General features: G+C 48.3%; 1 protein-coding gene across 7 annotated transcripts in view; it reads left to right on the forward strand.

Annotated features, from left to right (window-relative positions):
- The window catches only part of MYT1 (myelin transcription factor 1), a 62,367-nt gene that overhangs the window by 29,733 nt on the left and 6,642 nt on the right, over positions 1-25,992 (forward strand). For 4 of the 7 annotated variants that reach the window (XM_061361503.1, XM_061361507.1, XM_061361508.1 and 1 more), the window contains exons 4-19: positions 852-882; positions 3,995-4,057; positions 4,791-5,038; positions 5,873-6,742; positions 7,370-7,504; positions 8,871-8,961; positions 10,537-10,650; positions 12,055-12,269; positions 14,660-14,865; positions 15,539-15,808; positions 16,198-16,352; positions 18,161-18,223; positions 18,414-18,482; positions 21,414-21,476; positions 22,076-22,159; positions 25,655-25,876. In XM_061361503.1, coding sequence (XP_061217487.1) covers positions 852-882; positions 3,995-4,057; positions 4,791-5,038; positions 5,873-6,742; positions 7,370-7,504; positions 8,871-8,961; positions 10,537-10,650; positions 12,055-12,269; positions 14,660-14,865; positions 15,539-15,808; positions 16,198-16,352; positions 18,161-18,223; positions 18,414-18,482; positions 21,414-21,476; positions 22,076-22,159; positions 25,655-25,876 — 2,899 coding nt within the window. Of the gene's footprint in view, positions 1-851; positions 883-3,994; positions 4,058-4,790; positions 5,039-5,872; positions 6,743-7,369; positions 7,505-8,870; positions 8,962-10,536; positions 10,651-12,054; positions 12,270-14,659; positions 14,866-15,538; positions 15,809-16,197; positions 16,353-18,160; positions 18,224-18,413; positions 18,483-21,413; positions 21,477-22,075; positions 22,160-23,102; positions 23,409-25,654; positions 25,877-25,992 lie in introns of those variants that run through there. The other 3 variants (XM_061361505.1, XM_061361510.1, XM_061361504.1) reach the window with 3 other exon arrangements.

Raw genomic sequence — 25,992 nt, forward strand, 5'->3', positions numbered from 1 at the left:
CTTCTCAGCATCTGCATCTTTTTACAAACAAAACCAAACCCAGATGCTGCCAATGGTGCTGAATTGAGCTAGGGTATGTGGGTTTCATTGCTTTGTTGCATGTGGCTCAGGCTGCTAATGAGAGTGCTCTGATTCTATTTCTTTTCTTGCACCCTGCATTCCCCACACTTGAATCTGGGTTTCTGGATGTGAAAAGGTGATTTATTGCACTCGCCCTGGGACTTGCTGCTGCCTCCAGTTTGTTAAGGCTTGTGAGTCATCCCATCGGGAGCTGGATCCCAGGAAACCCAATTAACTCAAACAAATTGAGCAAACGTGTTACCATTTTCAGCCTGGGCAAATGTGGACTTGTGTTTTGGGGCTTTTTTGCTCCTGGTTATTTAGATTCCCGGCTGGATGTAAGGTTTCAGCAGTGATGCGATGATGTTGTATGTTGCTATTGCAAGCAGTGAGAAGTTCTCTTATTCCCAAGTGGGGAATAATCCCTAACCCCCCTACAAATTGTTATTTAGCTTAAAAGCCAAGTAACACGACCCCTACCATGTGTCTGAGCATAGCCAGGGGCTCCCACATCAGACCAGGGTGACCATTAAAACGTGGCTGTACCTGTTGGTGTTTCAGAGGTAAATGAGGCTGTTGCAGTGAAACTACAGGCTGGAACGCAGTAAATGATGGCAGGATAGATTTGTCCTCCCTTTCCCCAATGGGATGCCTGTGAAGGCAATAGAAATCCAGCTGTAGGCAGAAGAGGATCCCCCAGCAAAGGGCGATGTCTTGGGGCGGAGGGATGCTGGGCACCCCTGTTGTGGTTTTGACCTTGTGTTTGTTTCCATTGCTGCGTCCTGCCCCAGTGCCCACGGAGCTCATCGGCCAGGAGGTGAGGTAAGGACCCTGCTCCTCCTCGGTGGTGGGAAGGGAGACCCCTTGCTGGGAACCTGGGTGAGGGCAGTGAACCCATAGGAATAAGGGGGTGGAGGTCTTGCTGGGGGGCTGATGTTGGTGGGCACCTCCTTGTGTCTACGTTCTCAGGGCACCACTTGACAGCACCATCAGAGGAACCACAGGATGAAAACATGACTTCTGGACAGGTCACATTAAACTGAAGACCCTCCAGCCACTCTCTGTCCCACCCTAGACCTAAACCCCAGCAAAACCTAATGCCCACACTAGGTTGCATCATTAGGGACAGCATCCTACTAACCAGTTTCTTTTCTATGTATTATTTCACATGCTCTAGTTGCCCTCAAACAACATTGAGCCACATCACTTCTCATGCCAGATGCTCCCTCTTTGGCCCTATGTCACCTCTTGAATCACTGAGGTCCTGTTGTCACAGATGTAGCAGCACTGTCACACCAACAGCAGCAGCCAAAAGAGCAGGAGCAAGTCTCTGCAGCTCTACAGAGCTTCTCATTAGAAATAACAGTCTCCCCCACCTCTAAGCTCCTATTAAACCCTGCACAAGGGCATATGCAAGGGGTAGGAGTCTTTAACCTGGACAGGCACTAATAGCAGGGGCTGCCTCTTCTGGCAGCCTCCGTTAGAAAGCCGTGTTGTGTCAAAAGTAATTGGACCTTAACCAACCCAATCTGAGAGCATTTCTGCTGCTCCTCTCTCCTATTACTCCGGAGAGACGGGAGGAGCGGGCGGCACACAGCCACTTCTCCAACTTTTATTGCTGAGCACTCGAGTGGAGGTGGTAATTGGAGCAGGTGACATATATAAGGGGCAGGACAGAGTGCTCCACAAAGCCATCTCTGCAGCTGTCACCTAATTGCCTGAATAACTGGACGATTAATCGACTAATTGGAAGCAGGGCATCGTCTGCATGACAATAAGAGGTCCTTTTGTCAAGCTGAGGAGAGGGGGAGAGCAGGTCGGTGTGGTGGCTCTGGTGGGGAAGGAGAGTGGATTTCATAGACCTCAAAGCCCCTTTCCTCTGTTGGGACTCCTGCCAAAACACATGAGACCTCCCCAAAGGAGAACAGGGACAGGAAAGCCCAGCCCAGCGCATGCAAAGCATCACCTCTGTGCTGGTGCTTTTAAAGGGGTTAAATTGACACTCCGAAGCCACAGACATCCCAAATCACCACCTGCTTCAGGAAACCTCGATGCTGAACCCCACTTGGCTCTTTGCTACTTACTTTTCACTGCAGGCTGCATTTCTCCACATCAAATATCTGATCTTCATCAGAGCTGCTCTTGTTTTGCATTGAATAAGGGCCTTTTCAGGCAAGTTGCTGGTAGTATAAACACCGCTCTGTCTTTTGGTGTGCAGTCACTTCAGAGTGTGTCTGGGGCTACTCAGGACAGAGCAGCTTCAGTCATGACTGAGATCATCATCAGAGGGAGCAGTGAGGGGGGGAGCTCCCTCTTCCAATTGTGCACTTCAGTGGGATGAGCTAGGAGCCATCCCCAAAGTGACAGTGCTGGAGGATGCCCAGCATCTTGAGTTGAATTCTGAGCAAAGCAGGAACTTCATCTTCTCCAGGAGATGCAGCTCTCACCCATGCCACTTACAGAATGCTGTGTCCCTGTCAGGGATGTGCTGCCATCATTTGCCCTCTTAGCATTAGAATCATAGAATGGTTTGTGTTGGAAAGGACCCTAAAGCTCATCTAGTTCCAGCCACAGGCAGGGACACCTTCCACTAGACCAGGTTGCTTTGCTAAGCTAAAGCAATCAGGTCTCCTTGAAGGTCAGACTCCTCCTCTCCTGACAGCTCAGCAGCCCTTTCCCATCACAGTTTGGGGTTGAATTCTCTTCTTTGAATGCAGTGATGTGATTTCTGCAGTGTTCTGGGGAGTTGAGTCATTAATAACCCACTGGTGCACCCAGAGCTGCTGCATCCATTAGTGCACTCAGATCCTCCTTATCCATCGCTTCCTGCAAGGGCTGAGCTCTCTGCTGAGAGCAGGAATTCTGCGTCCCTAAAGCCTGACTTGGCACTTGGTCCTATTTAATGTTGCCTTGTGTCTTTTACTCCAGGAATAACAGGCTGGCCAGATCCCCCTCTGGGCTGGCGATGTCTCCTCCCTTTGCACTGTCATCACAAGATTTCATTAGCGCTTACAACTTCCCGGGCCGAGGGTGATGCGATGCTAAATGAGGTTATTAATCGTACACGACTCCAGAATCCCTCAGACGTCAGGCAAATCACTTGGGCATCCTATAATCAATGCCATAATCTGGTTTTGCCAGAAAATGTTTGCTTTAATGCTTCTTAGCTGGAGCTCCTATAGCTCCTGGAGCTGGGACTAATTACCCCTGCCAGGGATGTGGTGAAGGATGCAGTGAGTGGTGTATGGCAAAGGCAGCAGCCCCTTCGAGCCCCTGGAAGTCTTTAGCTCACCCTCTCCTGCAGAGCAGCAGGAGCAAATGTGGGGATTTGGGAGACCTGGTCATCTAAACCCCAACCATTCCCCTAAAAGGGAGGCTCTGAGATGCTCCTAAGGGTTTTTGTCCTGGTGAGCTCTTCCCAATGTGTCCTGCTTAAAATCTCGCTCCATTCCCAACCTGCTCTTCCCACAAAGCCACCCATTTCCTGCTGCAAGGACCCCCCCTGTTCCCTGACAATGCATCAAGTAGGTGAAAAGCCCACGTTTTCCTCCCGCACCAGAGAGGAAGGAAGCTGAAGAGTAGAAGCGGGGAGGCAGAGTGCAGTGGTTGTCTGCTTTTTAAAAGCCTGCTCTTACACATGCAAATCTTTAATTAAACATACTCATAAAACTATAATGAACCGTTCATTTAATTAAATGGGGTGAGTAATTTCATTAATTTTTAGCAAACAGCAAGGCTGCTCTCCTGCCCTCCTCACTTGGAATTCAAAGGGCCAAGCTGAACCGTTTGAGGGGAATTATCTTCCCTTTTGTGGGTATTTTGTTCCTTGGGCACAGGATCTGTTTTAAGAGGTCATAGTCTATATACTTCTAATTAAAAATGAATTCTCCGAGTCCTATTGCTGCTCCTGATGGTTCCTTGTTTCCCTCTCAAGCTGTCCAACCCCAGGCTGTAATGGCTCAGGACACATCCGTGGGAAGTATGCAAGACACAGAAGGTGAGCATGGGTTGGAGGTAATGGGGATGGCAAAATGCAAGCAAGAAGCCAATAGAGAGGCATTCACTGGGCAGAGGCTGGTTCCCAGAAGCAACCCCACTCACCTGCCCCAAATCTGCCCACCAAAGAGCCTGTTTCAGCCTCTCCATCAGTTTGTGAGAGATCCCAGGGGATCTGCTTCTCCAGGCTGACAGGACCCTTCCCACAGAGCCCAAACCATGGCAGAAGTACCTGGGTCAGGTGCCTGGGGTTGATGGGCGTTATTGGCAGGCCAAGATTTTGGTCTGCTTGGCACCTCTGTGAATGGGGAGGGGAAACGAGAGCATGTCGTTTGCCTTGGTCGTGCTAGCTTTAACTGAGGGTTGTCATCACCCTATAATGGTGAAATCAGAGCAGTTGGTAGACATGACCTAGAAACCCAGCCTGGTTTCATACTGGTGCTGGGAGCTGTTGGTCCTGCTGCTCCCAGGGCAACTGCTCAGGGGCTGGACTGTTGGAGTGATCCCAGCATCCTTGTGCTGGGATAAGCTGACATAGCTGCACGAAGTCAAGGTCTGAGAGCGGATCTTCTGGTCATGAAGGGTTAAACCAGGTAAAAACCTGGGCTGCTGCACGATCTGGTATTTTTAGTGTGTATTTGTCCCACTCGTCTTTGCCTAACTGATTCTGATGCCATAGCCATGCACTTCTCACTCAGCCATGCTTCCTCCCCGCTCCTTGATCCCATCTGCAGTTTACAAAGCTGCCCTCTAGCAAAGAAGAGGAAACTTCAGGATGCGGAGGCCGAACATCTGGTGTCCAAGAGAAAATCCCATCCGCTCAAGCTGGCCTTGGATGAGGGCTACAACGTCGACAGCGACGGCAGCGAGGAGGCTGAGGCAAAGGAGGAATCTGGCTCCGATGAGTCGGAGGGGACCCTGGAGGAGGATGAGGCAGAGGTGGTGGAGCAGGAGGAAACCCACAGCCCCGAGCCCTCAGAAGGTGGTTTATCATGGCTGATTGCAGGGCTGTGCTCTGCAGATGAATAAAGGGCAGGGAGTGTTAATAACCAGGAGTTATAGCTTCTCTGTATTACGTACATGATGGGTCCTTCAGTTATTATGTTTGGTAGAAGCACAACGGCAAAGCTCTTGTTAACTGAGGGGATATGATATGCACAGATTGTCCCTAGTGTCTTCAAATGAGAGCTTTTCCATCAGGGATGCTCCCTGGGGAAGGACCTATGGAAAGCACAGAGGGGCTCGCTGCGTGGCTCAGATGCAGCAGGGAAAGCAGCCGGGGTCCTGCATCAGTGCCTCAAGGGGCTCGGCTAAGTGAACAATCCCAATGGATCTGGTTATCCCAAAGGAGTGACAGTGGTGATCCCAGTTTGGAGCCTCTGGTTTGGGAAGCACTGGGAGCCAACGGGGAGGGGGGGGGCGGGCTGGGAAGCTGCATGCATCTGAGCTCCACAAAAGCTTCCAAATGGAAATCCCTTTCCTACCTGCCATTCCCTAATGCAATAAATGGGGCTGCTCCAGGGGCACAACAGCCAGGCTGTGATTTCAATTAAGCTTAAGTGAGACAAAGAGATATTTATGAGCTTATAAAATTAATTTCTTTTCCTCCTTTTTCCTTTTCCTTTTTTCCCCTTCTTTTCTTTTACTCCTTTTTTCTTTCCTTTAATTTTCCTTTTTTTCATTTCCTCATTTTTCCTTATTTTCTCTTCCTCCTTTTTTCCTTTTTCTATTTTTTCCTTTCCTTTTCCTCCCTTTTTCCCTTTTCCTTTTCCTCCCATTTTCTCCTTTCCTTTCCTTCTCCCCCCCCGCCCCCCAGAGAGAAGCCCATCAAAATCAACCCATTATGGACAGAACACAGCAACAAGTACATCTGGGCCCAGCAAGGCCAACTATAGCAGCTATCAAGAAATAATCGCCAACTCTCTCCTAAACCTAGGCCAAATAGCAGAGGAAACCCTGGCCATCGAAGGGCAGCTGCCTGAGGCTGAGCTGCAGGGCTCCAAGCCCCCATCCAACGTTGTGCATCTGGTCCATGAGGATGCGGGAGAGGAGGAGGAGTTAGTGGAGGAAGAGTGCGACAAGGAGATCATCATCCAGACGGAGGATGCAGAGGAAGTCATCGAGGTCACCAGCGAACGCAGCAGCGAGTTGTGTCCGGAGCACCGGGACGATGTGAACTGCGAGGAGTCCTGCAAACTGCAGAAGGCTGAAGCGGAAGAAGAGGATGAGGAGGAGGAGGAGGATGAAGAAGAGGAGGAAGAAGAGGAGGAAGATGAGGAGGAGGAAGAGGAAGAAGAAGAGGAGGATGAAGAGGAGGAGGAGATGGCTCCGGAAGTGATCTGTGAAGAAGCTCCTCACACTTCTCAGGACACCCAGAAAAGCCACTGTGAAGGGCAGTTCAGCCCCAAGCCCGAGTACTCGGTCATCGTGGAGGTCCGGTCGGATGATGACAAAGACGATGATGCCCGATCCCAGAAGTCAGCGGTGACTGACGAGTCAGAGATGTACGACATGATGACCAGGGGCAACCTGGGGCTGCTGGAACAAGCCATTGCGCTGAAAGCCGAGCAGGTGAAAATTGTGCGGGAGCCCAGCCGGCTGCCGGGGGAGCACGTGAAGCACTTCCCCGTGGATGAGAAGCAGAGCAAACCCCTGGACAGCATCCGGAAGAGCTACTATGGCAAAGGTATGGGGACATGAGCCTCCTTCCTGCCCATGCCCAATGGAAGAGCTGAACTTGTCTGCTTAGCACCCCATCAGAAATAGGCTGCTTGGGGGGTGTTCACAGCCCACAGGGGGAATTTAGCCACAAATCCTCAATGCCCAGAGGGATGGGGATATCCTAGAGGTCAACACTGAATGCACAAAATGTAGGTGTCATCCGCATCTCAGCAAGGGAATTGCTTGGCTAAACTGGTTGTTGGCCTTAAATCTCAGCCTGAGCAGTAGGGCTGGTTTAAAATCCAAGTGGGTTTTAAAGCAGTGGCAGGAGAATGGCCACAACAACACAGGGGACTTGGCATGGGCTGTTGAGTCCCCTGGATGCAGAGCTGGGCTGCCTGCTCCATCACTGTGAGGAGCTCCATGCTCCAAGCCTGGTTAATTACTCAAATGGCTTTGCTGATATTAATTTCTGGAGCTTCCAGTGTTGTAAATCCACCTTCAGGAAGAAACCCTCCAAACCCAAAGGGTTTCTCCCTGTTTCACTGGAAAAGTGGGTGGGAAGCATCCTCAGCAGTTTTCTTCTCCTTTTAACTTCTTCCCCTCCAAATCCCTGACCTGCTTCCCACTGCCTTTCCCCCACATTCCCTAGATCCCTCAAGACCCGAGAAGAGAGAAATCAAATGTCCAACTCCTGGCTGTGATGGGACCGGCCACGTCACGGGACTCTACCCTCACCACCGCAGCCTCTCTGGTTGTCCGCACAAAGACAGGATCCCTCCGGAGAGTGAGTACATGGTGGGATACACGGTGCTTAAATTAGTCTGAAGCCTTATTTCCTAAGGGGAATTTCACACCTAATGGGTAGAGCTGTCTTGAGGCCAACAGACTCTGCAAATAGTCCCAAATGATGTGAATTTTATGACTGAATCCCTAGAGCAAGCATGATGCTAATCCTTGGGGTATAATAGTTTGTGGCATGGGATGATGCCTTTCCAAGTTGTTCTGGGATGTTTCTATCCACCATATGGGTACGGTTGGTGGCTGTGGAGTTCACTGGGAAGCCTTACCCTTCTTAAAGATTTTTAGCACCATCCTGTGGAGAATGAGATCCCTTCTCTGCATATCCAAGAGGTGCTTTAAAAACGCCTACCCACCTCCAGAGGTGTGTTCAGCAGCTCCCATCCTTATGCTGAATGTCACTTATTTTTCCCTGTTCGGGATATCACATTGGGAAAAGGGGAAACTGTTCTCTCTCACTGTCCAGCTGTGCTGAAGGTGCTGCTGTATGGCAAAGGAGAGGAGTTGTTCAGGATGTGCAGGAGAGATGTGTCTCCTCTTATGCTCTCATCACTGTAATACTCCCAAGGTGCTATACCAAGATTCATCTCTTCCACAGAAAATATTTATCATCATCATAACAGCTTTTTATATATACAGATGCATAGAGATTTTATTTTTACCTTTCTATCAGCATCTGAAATAGCTTTCCCTGTGCATGTACATAAAAATCAATGTTGTATGTTTATGATAATGCCATAATAGACAGGAAAAAAAAAGGAGCCTTTCCTTATCAGTAATTTCAAAGGTTGCAGACCTGTCATAAACACCCAACTGCAGGAAACGAGGAGGAAGTACAGCTTGAATGCAAGAAAAGGGTATTAATAAACCCCTAACATGAGCTGCGTGCTTTAGAAAAGCTTGCAAATCAAAGCATTGTCTGTGCTTTTAAGGTCAGTGCTGCAGGAAGCAGTAATCCTGAGGATTAAAATTAAATCGGAAAAATAAAAAAAATAAAAAAGAAAAGGACAAGTCCTAAGGAGAAAGCAGAGAGATAATTTCAATCACTCAAACCTACCTGAAACTGGGAGACCTGGCTCCAAAAGGGTGGTGGTGGGATGGGAGAAACCAGATTCCAATAGGCAAAGGAGGCCAGGCTGTGTGCAGAGATGCTAATCTAGTGCTGACCTGTGTGCTGTTGCTTTGAAAATCCCTTATTCTTTGCACTGACAACTTCTAATCAGAGCATTTCACATTCCCTGGTTACTAGCAAGTCCAAGACTTGATGATTTTGTCTTTTTCTCTTCCCTCTGATTTTTATCAAGTTGTTTTTGCTTCCCTTCCCCTCTCCCCTTCCCTTTCTCGCCCCCAAGTCTTGGCGATGCACGAGAACGTGTTGAAATGCCCCACACCAGGCTGCACAGGACAGGGTCACGTCAACAGCAACCGCAACACGCACAGGAGGTACCAGCTTTGACTTCTTCTCCCTAATGGCCAGGGCAAGGATGGCAGTAGGGCTACCACCCCCAAAGCCCTGGCTTCCCTCTTGCATTGAGAGATGGGGCAACTAAGACTAGGAAAGCAGGGATGATCTCAAGACAAAGAATAACGTGGGAAAGCATGATGGGGCAGTGATTTCTGGCTGGGCAATAGGGCATGGCAATGCTGCCAGGTGGGATTATGGAGGTGGGTGTTCATCAAAGAGGTGCTTGGCACAGGGTGCCCTGTGACGCTGATTGCAGGGTGATGTTTGTGTTTAGTGATGTGGTGCTGTACAGGATTTCTAGGCATATCCATGCTATTTAGGCTGATTATTGACCTGGGAATTAAGGTCCTTTTGCTGTAGGACTTCAGCCCAGATGTGGTCAGGAGGGGACAGGGCTGTGCTCTGGGACCTTATAATTATACCCCATGCTCTGGCTTCAGCTAAATTTGAGCACTTCTACAAACAGAAAGGCTGTAAGAGGAGGTGATGGTGCACTTAAAAGCTAGAAACCTTTCAAAAAGCCAGACCAGCTTGTGCTGCAGGGATGCACTCATGAATTTATGATTTGCCATTCGCTGCACTTGAGCTTAACTGGCAGAGAGTGACAGCTCTGTGAGTGCTGATGCGCTTGCAGGCACAAGGTGAGTCTGTGTCATGACTCGTTCAGCCGTGGAGGAAGCTGAAGGATGCTTCACTGTAGGTGCTGGAGGAGAACTGAGGAAATCTGCTCGGTTAACTGAGAAGCTGGGTTTGGTGCAGGCAGCAAGTGATCACAGTGAGACTGAGGTGATCCACTGGTGCTAGGGGGTTACAGAGCGAGCTTTGGGGTGAGATCCAGTGGGGTGAGAGCTCTGAATTTCACATGGGGCTGGGTTTGGGTTCTCCCAGTGCTGGCTGCTCCGGTGATAAATGTGCCTGTGATGGGTTGGGGTTGACTGGGAGTGTGTAGAGGGGTTTTTGCCTTCCCTAAGCAATTGCTGTAAGAGCCAAACCGTCCCAAAGAGACAGAGCCTGGCTCACATTTAGGGTGTATGTGAGTAAAAGCCATTACAGCCCCCAACCTCCCCCAGGCACCGATGTGCTGTCAGCCCTGCACATCAGAAGTGTAAATGCTTCCTGCAAGTGCCCCTCCGAAGGTTCCCTGCAAAGGATCCACATAAATACAACTGCAAAAATGCCATTTAACTGCTAAAACCACTCAAAGAAACCAGCTCCATCTCCTTCTGTGCTCAGCTCAGGGGAGCTGCTCCTTTAATCTGCCTCCGTGCCCTGGGGATGCTCCAGGGCTCATCCTGGAGATGTTTGGCTGCTTTGTTGCTGACCAAAACTAAAAGCAATAATAATAAATTAAATTCTTTATTATTATACATATTAATAACAAACATTAATATAATTATAATTGTTATTAATAATTTTAAATAATAATAAAAAACTTTAAATGCAAACACTTTTCTCATGGGCTCAGTGGGTGCCTGAGATGAAGATTTCCATGCTCATCCCTCATACTTGGCTTCGTTCTCTCTATTCTTCTTCCTTTAAAATCCCTCCCACAGTTTATCTGGGTGCCCCATTGCTGCTGCTGAGAAATTAGCCAAATCACATGAAAAGCAACAAACCCAGTCTGGTGATCCTTCAAAGACCAGCTCCAACTCTGACCGGATACTCAGGTAAGTGGGACCACAGCAGGTAACACTGCCCCAGCCCTCCCTGTGCTGCCATGCTCACAGGAGCATCCGTCACGGCTCCCTCTGGCTGCATCTGGATACTGCTGAGTCCTGTTATTATCATCATAGGTCTCGCCAAGGTGGGGAGATACTTAATTGATGATCCCAGGGAGGGCATTGAGGACAATGAATTGCTTCTGTAGCATCAATTAATGCTGAGGCTACAGGCCAAAGGGTTTCACCAGTGCAGCAGACGGCATTTGTGCCGATTGCTCTGCAATGCAAACTGCCAGAGAATGATGGCTATTATATTAGCATTATAAGTAGGGTGGGCTTAGGGAGCGGGAGGAGGAGATTTAGGCTCCATATAAATCACTCGATGGCAGTTTCACATGAGTCCACTCACTTTTCTCCCTTAGCCCGCACGGTTCAGAGGAGAGGAGCCTGCCACTCATTTCCAAACCAGTCACATTTATTCTGTTATTTCACCCATCTCCATCTTCCTGCGAGAAAGGGCTGTCTCACATTAAGGGTATCCCTGGTAGCTGCTGGCTTCCGTGGCTGATGTGATTCATGAGCCTACAGATGGAGCGTAATATGGTTAGTTATTTTGCAACGAGAGCAGGATAAAACCCGCAGTACGAGCCCTGAGCAGCACTCCCACAAAGGCTTCAAGGTCTGATTAACTTATTTCTTTGCTCCCCAGGACTGCTGAGCACCCTGGTGCTCCAGCACTCGCTGCTTTGGAAAGGCCATTTAGGGCCATTATTTATTTATTTGCAGCAGAGCCATCACGAGGATGGTCCCTGCTCCGAGGAGCTCCTGCTCCAAGGACTCGCTGGTGGAAAGAGGTCACCAGAAGGAGAATAACAATAGGCCATTTATATACAATTTATATGCAAGACAAATTGATTCATGATAGGCAGCTCAGCAGAAACAGGTCTTTAAGAAGGACTCTGCAGGCAGGAAAGAGACCCTGGTGCCTTTGCAATGAACCTGCAGCAGGGAGCAGAGATGAACTGGGGTCCTCAAACCTTCATGTACTCTCCTGTGTCATCGGTGCCCTAAATGAGTGATGCTCAAGTGTCTACTGCTGTTGGAAAATGCTGCCACATTATAGCAGCCTTCAAGGATATTGGTTTGGATGAGACTGACACCTCAGAGTTTTGCTTAAAAAGAGAAAAAGAGAGAGGAAAAAAAAGGGAAAAATATGGAAAAATAAAAGAAGGAATCCAAGAAACCCAACCTAGATGCACACTAGAGCAAGGAGGATGTCACTGCTCCCTCTTTCCCAGTAACCCCTCAGGGGCAAGGTGTAGATACACATGCCATTGAGACTGGTCCCCTCCCAGCAGCCATCTCCTCAAGGAACAGAGAAATCACTGTTGCTCATTGTTTCATCCTCAGGCCTATGTGCTTTGTGAAGCAACTGGAGATCCCTCAGTACGGAAGCTACCGGCCCAACATGGTCCCAGCAACCCCCCGGGCCAACCTGGCCAAGGAGCTGGAGAAGTACTCCAAGGTCACCTTCGATTATGCAAGTTTTGATGCTCAGGTTTTTGGCAAACGCATGCTTGCCCCAAAGATTCAGACTAGCGAAACCTCACCTAAAGCCTTTAAATGTAAGTTGGGAGCAGGGATGGGCTGGGTTTTGCATAGTCTGCCTTTCTCAGTGTATTGCAAAGCTCTTGGGATGCTGGGTTTGGGGTGATGGGAGCTTGGGCTGGGCTGCTGGATCCCTCCTGCTGCTGTAGAACAAGAGAAGAAACGGTTGGGAATATTAACCTGAGCGATGTGTCTAGGTGGGATAAGTTACACAGTTGTCCTCAGTCTATCCCTGTTGCTTTGCAGTTCATATCTATTGATCTGTCTTTCCTCATCTAGCTAAATGGATTACAGTTTTCTCCTCTTCCATCTTATATATGACCCACTCCACACATTTGTCTTCTCTGCTGTGCTCCGCTCTCCAGCTCTGCTACCTATCGATCATCCACCTCCTATCTCCCAGCTCTTTCCTATCGTAGCCACCCACTTCTGCTCTGTACCGAGGACCCTGCAGTGGTTACAGCACTGTGCAAGGAAAGAGTGGGTAATAATGAAATGGCTAAATAAACCCTCAGGGGCTGGGCTGCCAGGAGCAGGAGGGATGCTGCGTGGAGAGATAGATGATGCTAAAATCCACCTTCCCTTTGACACCAAATGTGCACCTGAAGACATCTTTTTAAGAGGAAAAGAATTAGATTTAGGAGCCCAGTTTGCAGAAGTCAGCAGCCTCGAGAGGGTTTTCTGTGTCTGGCTAATCCCACTTCCACAATCCTGCTTAATCCTGATGCAGCTGCTCTCTAAAAAGTGCTCGTACTTGAAAGCATCCCGGTTGTTGCACTACAATGGAAGCGCCCTTTATTGCAGTACTAAATCTGTACAGGATCAGACAATGAAATTGGATGGAGGCCAGAGAGCACAACTGCCACTGTCATCCTGGGTTAGGGCTGATGGAAAAGTAATTTGTTTCCCAGCACAAGCGATTCTCTCGCTGAATAGATTGTGTTATTTGCAATATTAGCAAAGAATTTTCAGTGTAATTGTACTGACAAAAATAATTCCAGCAGACCCACTAGGATAATCCTTTCTATTTTTTCTCCTCACTTATTTTACTAATTTGCTGATTGCGAGTCTATTAGTGGTAGAAATACTTATGAAATGGAAAAGCATCGCTGAGCCTCCGGTGTGAAATTGAAATTGGCATCTCACGATCCGGGATATTGTCAGGTTGGGCTGGCAAATACCCGCATCCCGCTGCAAAGACATGGATTAAACCGGACTCGAAACCAAGGAGCCATGCACAAGAATAACCATGCGGGCAAAGCTCCAATGAGTTAATCAAAGCGACAAGATGAATATGATTGCCAATCATAGCAGGGAAATCTGTTCCTTTCACTGAGAACTTATTTGAAAGAGATCTTCATCCAGGGGGATTTATATTGCCCTGCATGTGTGTGCATAACTCCCATTAATGTCAATATGCATTATATACGCACACAAGGAGGGAGAAGGCAAGCCTTGGGAAGATTAGCATTTTATAGTGCCTTATATGACTAGTTTGTAATGGGAATAATGAAATCGCGTTGCTCTGTAGCCACATCAACCAGGATTGTCTTGTGGCTTTTGCTGCCATCAAGCCAAAGCTTATGAGTCTTTGCTGGGTGAGATTCTGACTGGAAGGCGGAACTTTTTCACCCCAAAATTAAGAATTTGAAGATTTTTCTGATGAATTCAAAATACAATCCTGTGAGTGATCAAAATCCGACGATCCCCTGTTTGCACCCACTGAAACCACAGACTTTGCATGGGTCAGGGCCCTCTTAGGACAAGGTTTGGGATTAGGGCAACTTTTATTGTGGGTTGACCCTGGGAAATACTCGGTTTCATTTCATAGGGCGTAAAGAGAAATTGCACCCAGGATTGCACTGTCTTGCGCTGTGTTATAGGGCAGCAGAGCAGTGTCGTGGCTGGGTAATAAATCCTGTTATTCAGGCATACTCTCATGACATGTCAGCTGTCAGAAAGCCCGTATTTCAGTGGTGTCATCATTGGAAGCTCGTATTTCATGGCCACGGTTTTGCCATTAATGGAATTCTGTAAATGGTAAGTTTTCAAACGTGCTACAAGAAATCTCCCCGTGCGTCAGCTCCACAGATAAGTTATGAACATAGAGAGAACAATGAAGAAAGAGCCAGGAAGCTTCTCTAAGCTTTCTCCTTTAACCACTTGCACTGAGGAGCAGCTTTGATGAAGGCAAGCGCTCATGCTTTGGGGACTTGGTGGCAGAGTCGTTAATGAATTAGGTTTCCACATCATTCCAAAAGCAACAGAATAGCCCGTGGATCGGTAATAACCACAGGCTGCCCTGGATGCGCTCATACAGGGGCTGTGTCAGACTGACTTAAGCTCTCACCGCTCTCCATGCTGGTTATACATTAACCTTGTGTTGTTCCTTCTGCTTTCATTCCAGCCAAACCTTTTCCAAAGGCCTCTTCCCCCAGCCACAGCCCCTCCAGCAGTTACGTGAAGAGCACTTCATCTTCCTCCACAGGCTTCGACTACTCGCAGGATGCTGAGGCTGCGCACATGGCTGCCACGGCCATCCTCAACCTCTCCACCCGCTGCTGGGAGATGCCAGAGAATCTCAGCACCAAGCAGCAAGAGGCCCCTGGCAAGGTGAGCTGCGTGTGACTGCGGCTCCAGCTGCCATAGAGTGGGTTAAAGCTTGAAGTTTGGGGTGGGAGAAATACCCTTTTTTAACCCTTCCTTTCATTTTAATGTTTAAATATAGAGGGGATGCAGAAACTCATCACGTCACCCTTTAGCTCCCTGCTTTGGGTGATGCACTTTGGAGGAGGTCATCTTGGCTCTTAGTGTGTTATGGAGATGTATCATGGTCCAAATTACCCAGCTGAGATGATCATCATTCCCAGCCAGAGCCTGAGCTGGTTTCAGTTGCTCACTGCTCTGTGTCTGATGCCATTTGAGATCCCCCAGTTGTGTCCAGGCTGATCTCCAGCTATTTTTCAGAGGAATGCAGGTTTTCCACAAGTCCTGTGTTGCATTCCCAGCCTTGGGCAGATGTCTCAGATACCATGGGGCATCTTAAATGGCACTAGATGCCTGCGTTCAACAACTGAGCCATAAAACCACATTGCTGGTCATACAGGGCACATTTCTGAACTATTTATGAAAGAGCATCCTTTTTCATTCAGTTCCTTCTAACTGGCTGTGGAGAGGATGGGACATGAATAACCTGCCCCCTGCACTGCAAAAAACAAATGGGGGCAAGATGCCCACTGGGAATTGCTGGCACCTGCTAACGTTGGGCATGTTTCCAACCTTTCAGTCCATGGACATTGAGGTGGATGAAAACGGGACTCTGGATTTGAGTATGAACAAGCACCGCAAGCGGGAGAGCACCTTTCCCAGCAGCAGCAGCTGCAGCAGTAGTCCCAGCATGAAGTCCCCAGACGTGTCCCAGCGCCAAAACAGCACCAGTGCCACAAGCAGCACCATGACCTCCCCCCAGTCCAGCCAGACCTCCCGCCAGGATGAATGGGATGGGCCCATTGACTACACTAAACCAAACCGCCAGCGGGAAGAGGAGCCAGAAGAGGTGAGAGGTGACTTCTGATGCTTGAATAATGCCTCTTGCGGGACTGAATGCCGTGGCTGCTTGTGCAGTTGTCCTATTTTCCCCCAGAACCCCTAGTTTGTCCTTTGAGGTAGGTGCTGCTGAGGATGAGTGTGTGGGGATTGCACTCATCTTCATCCCTCCAAAACCTTGTGAAAAGCCAGGTGTAAATCCCTGTACAGACGTGGTTTCCACATTTCTCCTCTAAAACAGTGAAATTAGACACTTGGATCTCTGGTTTGGGTACCACAGAGAGTGTTGGTAATGCTGCGCTAACTCTCAGCTGGGATGAACCTGGGATCCCACCTTTTCCCATTGCTCAGCAGCAATGACCACCACGACAACCACTTTTCCTGTCTGTTTTCTTGCAGTCAGAGCCTGCTGCCCACTCTTTTGCCTCCTCGGAAGCAGATGAGCAAGAAGTGACTGAGGAAAACTTTGAAGACCGAAAATACCCAGGGGAGGTGACTTTAACCAACTTCAAGCTTAAATTCCTCTCCAAGGACATCAAGAAAGAGTTGCTCACGTAAGTCCCGCCCTCAAGACCTATCAAATATGTACCCAGCACAGCCAGGCTGGTGGGAGACAAAATGTGTGCTTGCAGGATTCATGGATGGGAGCTGTCACGGTGCATCTCACATTGGAGAAGGATCCTGACCTTGCTCATGTCTATGTAGTTATGGCACTGGGTGGGTGCAAACACAGACCCAGGTCTGTTCTGTTAGATGGGGTATTGCTCTGCATCCACAATGATCTCCAAATTAGGGGTTAATGTTTAGAGTCTGACCCAAACGCTGCAGCTTGGACCTGGCTCTGACCTAATGGCAGGCTGGGATCAGTCTGCAGGTTGTGACCATGATGTCCCAGCAGATCTGCTGTTCTTGGCTTTTCCTGTGCATTTGACCTTCCTATATGTTAAACAGGGCATGGTTTTGCTGACCCTATACAACACATTGTTATCTGGTGATGCAGCAGGAGGCTGAAGGAACAGACAGTCAGGGAAGAGATGCATGGGGGCAGAGCAGCAGCAGCATCTTCCCTAAATGAGCCAAGCACAGAGCAGCTGCCCTGTGTAAAGCTCTAAAGGCTTTTTAAAACCCAGCAGCTATAAACAGCAATTTCTGAGGTAGAGCCTTGAAATCCTCCTGTGCTTTAATTGAATTACAAGGGTAGAGAAATTTCCTAAATAGAAATAGCCTTGAAATAAATAAATGGTGTTATCGGCAGCCCTGAGACTTCTCTCCTTGTTTAGCATCCTTGCTCCTTTCTGGCCCAAGGGCTGTAATGAATTGGCTGTAGTTAACACAGGAGCAGACTTGCCCACTGTGTCTGTTTGATGCTCCAGGACTGGGTGTAGCTGATGGCAGTTGATGTGAAGATGGTCCTCACCTTGGTCACCCTCCTGTTGGTGCACTAGTGGGTACCACGTACATCACTGCTGCTTGAGCACCTTCGTATCAGTGCTGGCTCTAGGGCTTGCTGTGTTTGTGAGGGTGTTGTGGCTGTGAAGAGGATGCAAGGGTGAGCCCCTTGAGTCCCCTTCTCCCAGCTTGTGTTGAACTGTCCCAGGATATCCCTGTGGTGTCCTGGGACATCCCCACTCTCTTGCATACCTTGGGCAGGCAGGGCGTGACTGCCAGAGACCCACTGCTCAGGCACAGACTGGGTTTTATTCCCTGGACACCCATAAGGAATGGCACCTTTTTCCATCACTGCACAAGGGCAATTCACAGGGAAGGCAGCAGAAAGGGAAGAGGGGAAATGCAGCAGACAGGATGTGGCAGCTTCTGCCCATCCTCACTTTAGGATCCCTCAGGTGCATCAATCAGAGCTTCCTTTCATTCCCTTTGTGGAGTGAACAGTATTTCCAAGCTTTTATTTGCAGATACAAGGGCTGAAAGAAAGAAAACCATTTCATACAGCTGAAATCTGAGGCTTTCAAGGAATAAGCTGGTTCCTGCAGCTTCAGTATTGCAAATATCGTCCACATTGGCAGCACCCAGACAGGGTGTTCATGCCCGTTTGTCCATGCCACCCAACCAGCTGCTTCAATTCTCCCACTGCCATCAAGCAAACCAAGCAGCTCTGTATTCCAAATGTTTTCTTCACATTTTCCACAAGGTTTTCCAGGTTTTTTTAGGGTTTTTTTTTTGAGGATCTTTGTGATCTTTTGAGGAATAAAAAAAGGAAGAAGAGCAGCTGATGGGGAGAGAGCTCGTTTGTTTGCATGCAAACATTAGACACACACTAAGGTCTGATGGAAGGAGCCAGCTTTGCAGATCCATGGCTCTCGGGTGAATCCATCCACTTATCCTCCTTCTTCTTCTTATCCAGTTGCCCAACCCCAGGCTGTGACGGCAGCGGACACATAACAGGAAACTATGCCTCTCACCGCAGGTGGGTCGACCTTTGGCTCATGGTTTGGGCTCTAAAGACATCTTGATTTTTGTCCTTTAGTTTGGTTCTGGTTCCTCCCCCTTCTGTTGCCCCTCTCCCTCCCCAGCCCTTTTTCTTTTTCCCCTTTTTTCCCCCCTTTTTCCCCCTTTTTTGTTTGGCTTATCCAGATATTCCATCTCTTCTCTTTCAGCCTTTCTGGTTGTCCTCTTGCTGACAAGAGCCTCAGAAACCTCATGGCTGCCCACTCTGCTGACCTCAAGTATGTTTGCGCTCAACTCAAAACTCCTTTTTTTCTTTATTTCCACCCTTTTTTCTCTCTTCCCCCCTTCCCTACCCCCTCCCCCTCCTCTTGCTCTGCTTTTGCTTTTCCATCCCTTCCCTTCTCCTTTCAAAGAGCCGATCAAAATCCACCTGCGAGGAGCAGTGATGGGGTCCAACCTCCAGGGGCTGCATTGAGGAGAGGCAGTGGCATGGAGAAAGGCTCATTTCTGGGAGGGGGGATCAGGGCAGTGATAAGAAATAAGCTGGGTTCCAGGCAGATTTCCTTTGGGAATTCCTTCCCACAAGGAAAATGTCCTTTTGCATTTGGCTTCTTTTCCTTAGTTTGTGCCTTTTCATTCAGTGTTTTTGCACATCTTTCAAATAATCCAAAGCCCAGACAAAGGCACATACTTTATTTTGGGGAAGAGGCACAGCTGGGAAAATACCCTCAATTTTAGGGGCCATTCAGGATATAGTGACAATCGGTTCCTATTAATTTCCATGGGAATTTGATTTGGACACACTCAGTGAGGCTGGACCCAGAGCCAGGGGTAAAGGGCTCATGGGCACCTGAATTCCTAAGTTCTCATTTCTGATCCTGAAGGGAGGAATGTGGTTTTGCCACTTTCATTCAAATATATTCCTTGGAATACCATTTACAGCTTTGTTTCCATCTTCCCCAAACTCCTCATTTTCAGTAGGAGCTCATTCTTCACAAGAGGGTTTCCTAAATGCTCTCTTTCATTGCTTCCCCTAAAGAGAGGTTTAATAGAAATAGTATTTAAAAGAGATGGAAACACTGGTGGGACCCTAAGTCTCCTCCACCCAACCTGCATCTTTGGGCCAAACCTCATTCAAATCTGTTTTCAGCATCTCTTCCATGGATTCAGCTTACCTTTGGAGACTGATTCACCTCTGAGCTCCCTGCTTTGAATCCAGTTTCAGGATTATTTAGACACTGAAATCTATAACTGAAGAGCCTCTACAGAGAGGAAAACCTCACGGAGGACTTCACCTTGCATAGGCTTATAATGAAAACCAATAATGCCCTGTGTCCTGTGTGCTGTCAATGATGTTGAAGCCATAGTAGAGTCAGCCAGGACCCCCTTTGGACATTAAGGTGATTGGTAAAGTCCCAAATCCCTGTTTGGTGCCCTGTAGGGCAGTGTGAGGCTGGGAGTGCTCCACACTCCACCACCAATGTGAATCCTTGTGCCAGGAAAAATGCTTGTTAAAAGCCTGCTCCTTATCACAGAGGTGGAAAAGTAGCTGGATTAGTTGATATTAATAGAATATGCTAGTGGATGGAAAGGACTCGCATGATTAGCACTAAGTACACTTAATCATGCATTATAGACAATATACATTTTGAAAAGGGCCTCTTAAGAGAGCTTTGCTGAACTGGTGTTTCTCCAACAGCCTTAAAGAATAGCCAGTGATCAGGCAATTAGTGTTAAAGATATTAAAAGCTCTCAGGAACAGTGCCCATTGCTAGTAAGGACCTGGATATAAAGCAAACTGGGTTGGTCCTCAGAGAGCATCACACCAAGCCTTGGTGGGCAGCACCCCCTGCTTCCCTTGGGTACCCAGTGTCAGTGCTTTGTATCAAAATACTGTGTAAAACAGAGGAATTCTGAACAAAACAAAGCTTTTAAATGTTATTTCCCAAGGACTATTATGTCCCAGTGAGGATGGGAGCAGAGGAGGGAGGAAGGGAGAGAGGATTTGGAGATATTACAGATAGCACAGACAGAGCTTTTCACAACTTCAGATAAGGCCATGTCAGTGTTTCTATTATAAATTCCATTTCAGGGGTTAATATACCTGGTATAAAAAAAAATAGCTCCAGGCTGGAACATGCAATAAAAGGTCTCTGTCGGTATGATTTGTCTCCAGATAATTAAAAATGAAAATCAAATCACTTCTCTTCCCCTCTTTAAAAGTCCTGCAAGGCAAAAGGAGTGGGTTTATAATTCCATCCCGCCCTGAAGCAAGAACAACAAAGAAATAGTTTTGCTTTCTACTTTAACAGCACATAATAGGGAGATGTCACTGTCATCTCCTCAACCTGTGCTTCCAGATGCGTTAGGGAGCGTGCATCCTCACTGAGGTCCTGCTGGATGTCTCCCTTCTCTTAGTGCACCAGCCCTAATTGTGTGTATTTATGTTTTCCTGGGTCTGAGCATGCTGACCTTGGCTCCTGACTTAGTCTCCCTGCCACCCTTCTAGGACCAGGACATGTTCCTGCTCTCCCATCCTATCTTACCCATAAGGTGCTGAAAGTTTTCACCAATGGCAACAATTCATTGCCCCACAAACGCCAAACCCTTTCCAGAGCTGGTGCAAAGAGGAGAATTTTGGTATTTTGTGACAAAAAAAACACCCCAAAAGGACATTTAAAAAAGGCTCTTTCCAAGCTGCAAAGCTAAAGGCATCTGTGGAAATCACTGCTCCACTCACTCTTAGGGGCCAGAGCTAAGACCTTCAGTTGGGCTTCCTGTTGGTGGTGGCCGAGGTGTCCAGAGTTTTGCCTAGGTTTATGCCCAGCCCAAAGGCCATGGATGGCATCTGCTGTCTCGTTATGGCTTCAGGATGACATCCATTGCCCCGAAGCTCTTTTATTTGGTTTGTCATCTCCTGAGCTGTCCCCTTTGTGAGGAGGGGGGACAGAAGCTGGAAGCCACCATCCACTGTGCTCCAACATCCCACCTCTTCCCACCGATGCTCCTCTCCAACACCACCATCATGCTGTGATACATTGACTCTGGTGGATATTCCAGGCCTTGTTCTTATGGAGGGAGAAGGGGCAGGATGAAAAACCTGCTTCTGTGCTGACAGTCCCTCAGCTTCTCCTTGCAATGCGCTGCTGCAAAGCACCGATCCCCTGCTCCCATCCCCAGGCTAATCTGAGCCTCCCTTTCCTCCGCAGGTGCCCTACTCCTGGTTGTGATGGCTCTGGTCACATAACAGGAAATTATGCATCGCATAGAAGGTAAGATCTCCCTTCAATTAGTTTTTCTGTAGCCTCTTTCTGTTTTGTTTTGATTTTGGGTTGGGTTTTTTTGTGTGTTTCTCCCCCCTGCAGTGGGCAGAGTTGTAAAGTTCTGAATAAAACATTAATGTTACTGACAACTGAAGCTTATTTTCATCTCTTTAATCTGACTTCTCCTTTTTTTTCTGATGTTTCCAGCATCTGATTAGAAGCTCCTTTCAACAGCATAAAAGACAAAGGGTCAGATTTTAGCTGATGCAATGTTCCTGTTAATAATGCTACCTATTTATGACTTCTATTATCACTTTAGAGCATTAATAGCAGAGATCTGAGCCTTCTGTTTCAACAATTCCATTAAACATCGCAGGCTGTTAGCAGAGATCTTCTTATCTAGACACCATTAATTACTGTCCATCTCCCTCAATTTCTGATTATCTTTTTTTTTTTTCCTCCTGACTTCTCCTCGTGATGTGAAGCTGCAAAACGAGGGAGATCAAAAACACTGTGCCAAATGCAAGGGAAAGCTGACTGAAGCGGGGGAATAGCAAATGCAGTGATTCTGCCAGTGAGACAGGCCTTTCTTCTCTTTTTAACCACAGTCTGTCAGGCTGCCCTCGTGCCAAGAAAAGTGGGATCAAGATCACCCCGACAAAGGATGACAAAGAAGACCCAGAGCTGATGAAGTAAGTCTGGAGATGCCTCCTGAGTGGAGCCTTTTGCTCTATCCCCTTTTTGCCTCGCACAGATTTACGCGGAGCAGCACAATGATGCTCAGAGCATCATCTGCCCGTGCTGGAGCCAAAACTCTTCTGCTGGTTTTGGGAGGAATTTTTCCCTAATCCCCAAAATGGTGTTGTGATGTTGGAATGTGATTGGAAAATTGGGCAGTGGGGAGGTAATGGTGTATTTGGCATTGTGGATGTGAAAGGTAAGCTGGTAGGGTGCAAGCAGTTCCTCTCCTACCTGTGCTTTGTAAATGAGGGTAAAAACCCACAGGCAAGCAAAATGTTGCAGGTTTTTGGGCATCAGCAGGCAGGTGAAGGGTGCTGGTGGTGCTTATCTCCTAGGAATGCAGCAGAAACAGGAACTGAGTCCAACTAGGATCCAGTAACCTGGATTTACACGTGTTTTGTAGGGTCTTTGCTATGGGTGAATACCCAAACCAACAAAAAGCCTTTCTCTCTGCCTCAGGCTGAATTTTTCTAAACATCCCAGGGAACTTATTCCTAGTGGGAATGGAGATTTTAAATCCCTCAGCTTTCGTTTGCTGTGAAATCCATTTGTCCTGACTTTTAGCAAGGCTGAGCATCACGGGCTCAGCATCCAGGGCCTGATGCGTTCAGGGTCTGTGTCTTGACCTCTCATGCTGCTACCGGACACCCTTACAGCAAGGCTGGGGCCAGCACTGACTCCAGGATCCTAATCCAGAGCATTCCCAGCTTTTCCAGGGCCTGTCCACTCACCCAGCAAGCGTAGGTGGAGAGGGATAAGAAGAAATGGAGAGGGATAAAGAAAACCTTCTTAACCCCATTCAAGCTTCCATTTGCCATGAGCACTGCTGTATCTGCCCAGACCCCTTTGGCTCAGCAGCCTGTCCCCAAATGCATCTATTTTGGCTCATTTTAGCTCCAGGGCAGGTCTTGCCCTTGCAGAACACAGTGAATACCTCTGTGTATGTGGGTTTTGCCCTGGACCAGCGCTGAGCTGGAGTGGGAGCCTGTGGGAGCGGAAGAGCCCTGCGGGAAACGGGGATGCGCCAGCCAGGAGAAGGACCTTTAGGAAGAAGATGGTATTTGAGCCATCTGCTGTGTTCTCGGCACACAGGAAGGAAAGCTCCCGGTTAAATGAGCCGTGTGGCAATTAGCAGGAGTTAGCTGAGTTTATTAAAAATTAAGCAACTTCCTCAAGAATCTGTGGGATAAGAACTCCGGTTTTGGCTCCAATACATTGCTGCTGGTGGTGGAATGCTGTGCCATTAACCACCGACACAAAGGAGGAAAGGGCAGCAAATGCTGTTGTGCAACTCCCAGCTGCTTCACTGTTCACATTTGCTTCTTTTACTGCAGCCGGAGCCTGTGGTTGGGTGGTTGTTCCTCTCTATGTCTTCACCCAGGGATGTGTGCCCTATGGGATGGGGAAGTCAGGGCTTTGCTCTTCCTTTCCTGCCCCACTCAGGGCTGGGACCAGTCAGAAATGAGCCCAGTGGCTCCTCCAGTGTTGGGTTCTTTGTCCATCTCAGTCTCCCCTCTGGCAGGTTAAAGCCATTCCCCTTGTCCTGTCCCTACAGGTCCTTGTCCAAAGCCTCTCTCCAGGTTTCTTGTAGCCCCTTTAGGCACTGGAGCTGCATTAAGGTCTCTTCAGAGACTTCTCTTTTCCAGACTGAACACCCTGTATGCTTTAACCTAGTCCACCCTAAAAATGCAATTGCCGGGAAGCTAAAGTGGCAAGAAATGGGGTTGGATTTTCTGACTATACAGCTGGTTCTGGCCTTGGAGGCTCACTGTGGCTCTGCTGCTTGCTGAGTGTGGGTGCAGGCAGTGCCGGGAGGGCTGTGAGGGTCTCAGTGGCATAAGGATGTGAAAGCATTCCTCCTCTATCCCATGGCAGGAGCTCCTCTGAGATGTGCAAAACAACCCAGCACAATGACCCCTTCCCTGCTGCCTTCCCCCAGCCCAGTGTTCACAGCAAGGTGCGCCCGGTGCGGGTTTGCGTTAAGGAGCTTTGGCTCTAATTCCCTCCTCTGCCTGCACCGGGCGCCACTTGGAAGCCAGCCGAGATTTGCACATCACCACCGAGGGGAAAGTCATTGAGTCCCTGTTGTTTTTGCTGTTCATCCCTCAAGTAATTTCCTACAGACATGACCGAACAGATCACCTCAACCTTCAGCCCAGCCCTGGCATCATATGGGAGCATCCACAGGTGCCGAACTGATCAGACTCTATTGATGCTTCTCTTAAATACTACCAATAATTAAAAATAAAGAAATAATACTAATAGCAAAGCCCCATCCAGCTGTTTTGCACCATGAGGCTCTGGTTTATTTGTTAACAATGAAAACGTAATGAAAGTTAAATTAACAGCGTAAAATATGTAATGGGTGGGCTGTAATGGCTGCATGCTAAACGCTGGGGTTTGTCTCATTCTTGCTCTTCCTCCTCCCCCCTTCCCCATCCTTTTCCTCCTGAGGATTCAGTAATTTGCTCGTGATCATATAAAAGCAATGATGTTATGAATTTACTGAGGATCCTGCTGGCAGGGATATTATAAGTGAATTGTGCTGCATTTGCAGCTGATTAAAATCAAGATCAGCAGTTTTCAAATTATCTTGGGAAAGGGCTGAGTGTACAGAGCCCCCCCCTCCCTTTGCTGTCATCTCCCTTTTGTACAAAACACAAACAATCAGGGCAGTGAAATGCAGCTCCTGATTTGCAGGAGCAGCTCAATGGGTGTTTGGCTGGGGAAACTGAGTCCTGAAGTGCTTTCAAAGCCAGGACACGGGGGTTATTTCTGCCATTTCTTACCTATTTCCACCTCCCCTTCTTTTAGAGCAATCTCCCTTGAGTAATAAACTTTAAACTGTATTTCTTATTGACCAGTATCTTTATAAACAAATGCAAGCTACAGCAGAAACACTAATAGACACAAAGGGCTTTGTGGAACAACTGAATTTAGTGAGTATGCCATTAGGTGGAGAGGATGCGAGCAGGGAGGAAGGAGATGCCCTTTAGAGAGGTCCTCATCCTCTTGGCAATCAGCACAAGTTGTGTCTGTGCTTCCACAACACCCCTCACAGCTCCTGTATGCTTGAAATGGTGGCAAAAGCAGAAGGATGGGAGGGCTGGTGAGTGTAATTCCCACTTTCATCCCCTTGAGAGCATAGGTTTATCTCTCTGTAGCCATGGAATGTGAACCAAGAAGAGGAGGCAAGTGAGTCTGAGCAGTGCCACAGGGTCTGTTTGTCTTGTCTTAACAGATACAGGCTCAGAAACCCTTCAGATACCTCAGTGCACAGGTTGCAGCCTGATGGGCTTCCAGGTCAGGGACTGGTTCATGGGAAGGGTTATGCCCCTGTGGGCACATCACGCTGACCTACTGTAGGGTTGAACGAACTGGTTCCTTCTCATCCCCAATTTCCTTACTTCCCTCTTCATTCCTGTGCTGTAATTCCCTGTGCCCAGGTGTCCCGTTCCTGGTTGCGTTGGGCTTGGGCACATCAGTGGCAAATACGCCTCCCACCGGAGCGCCTCGGGGTGCCCCCTGGCAGCCCGCAGGCAGAAGGAAGGATCACTCAATGGCTCCTCCTTTTCCTGGAAGTCACTGAAGAACGAAGGCCCCACCTGCCCTACCCCAGGCTGCGACGGCTCTGGCCATGCCAATGGGAGCTTCCTCACTCACAGAAGGTAAATCACAGCGTCGAAATCATTGTGAGTTTGACATTGCCATGGACTAACCCATCTTTGTGCAGATGCTGCTTGAGCATCGGTCAGCTCCACATGCAAGGCTCAATAGCTGGAGC

Source organism: Neopsephotus bourkii, unplaced genomic scaffold, assembly GCF_033783945.1.
Source record: "Neopsephotus bourkii isolate Nb327-2 ecotype Australia unplaced genomic scaffold, CSIRO-AGI_Nbou_v1 NB_1060, whole genome shotgun sequence".
Classification (NCBI taxonomy): Eukaryota; Metazoa; Chordata; class Aves; order Psittaciformes; family Psittacidae; genus Neopsephotus; species Neopsephotus bourkii.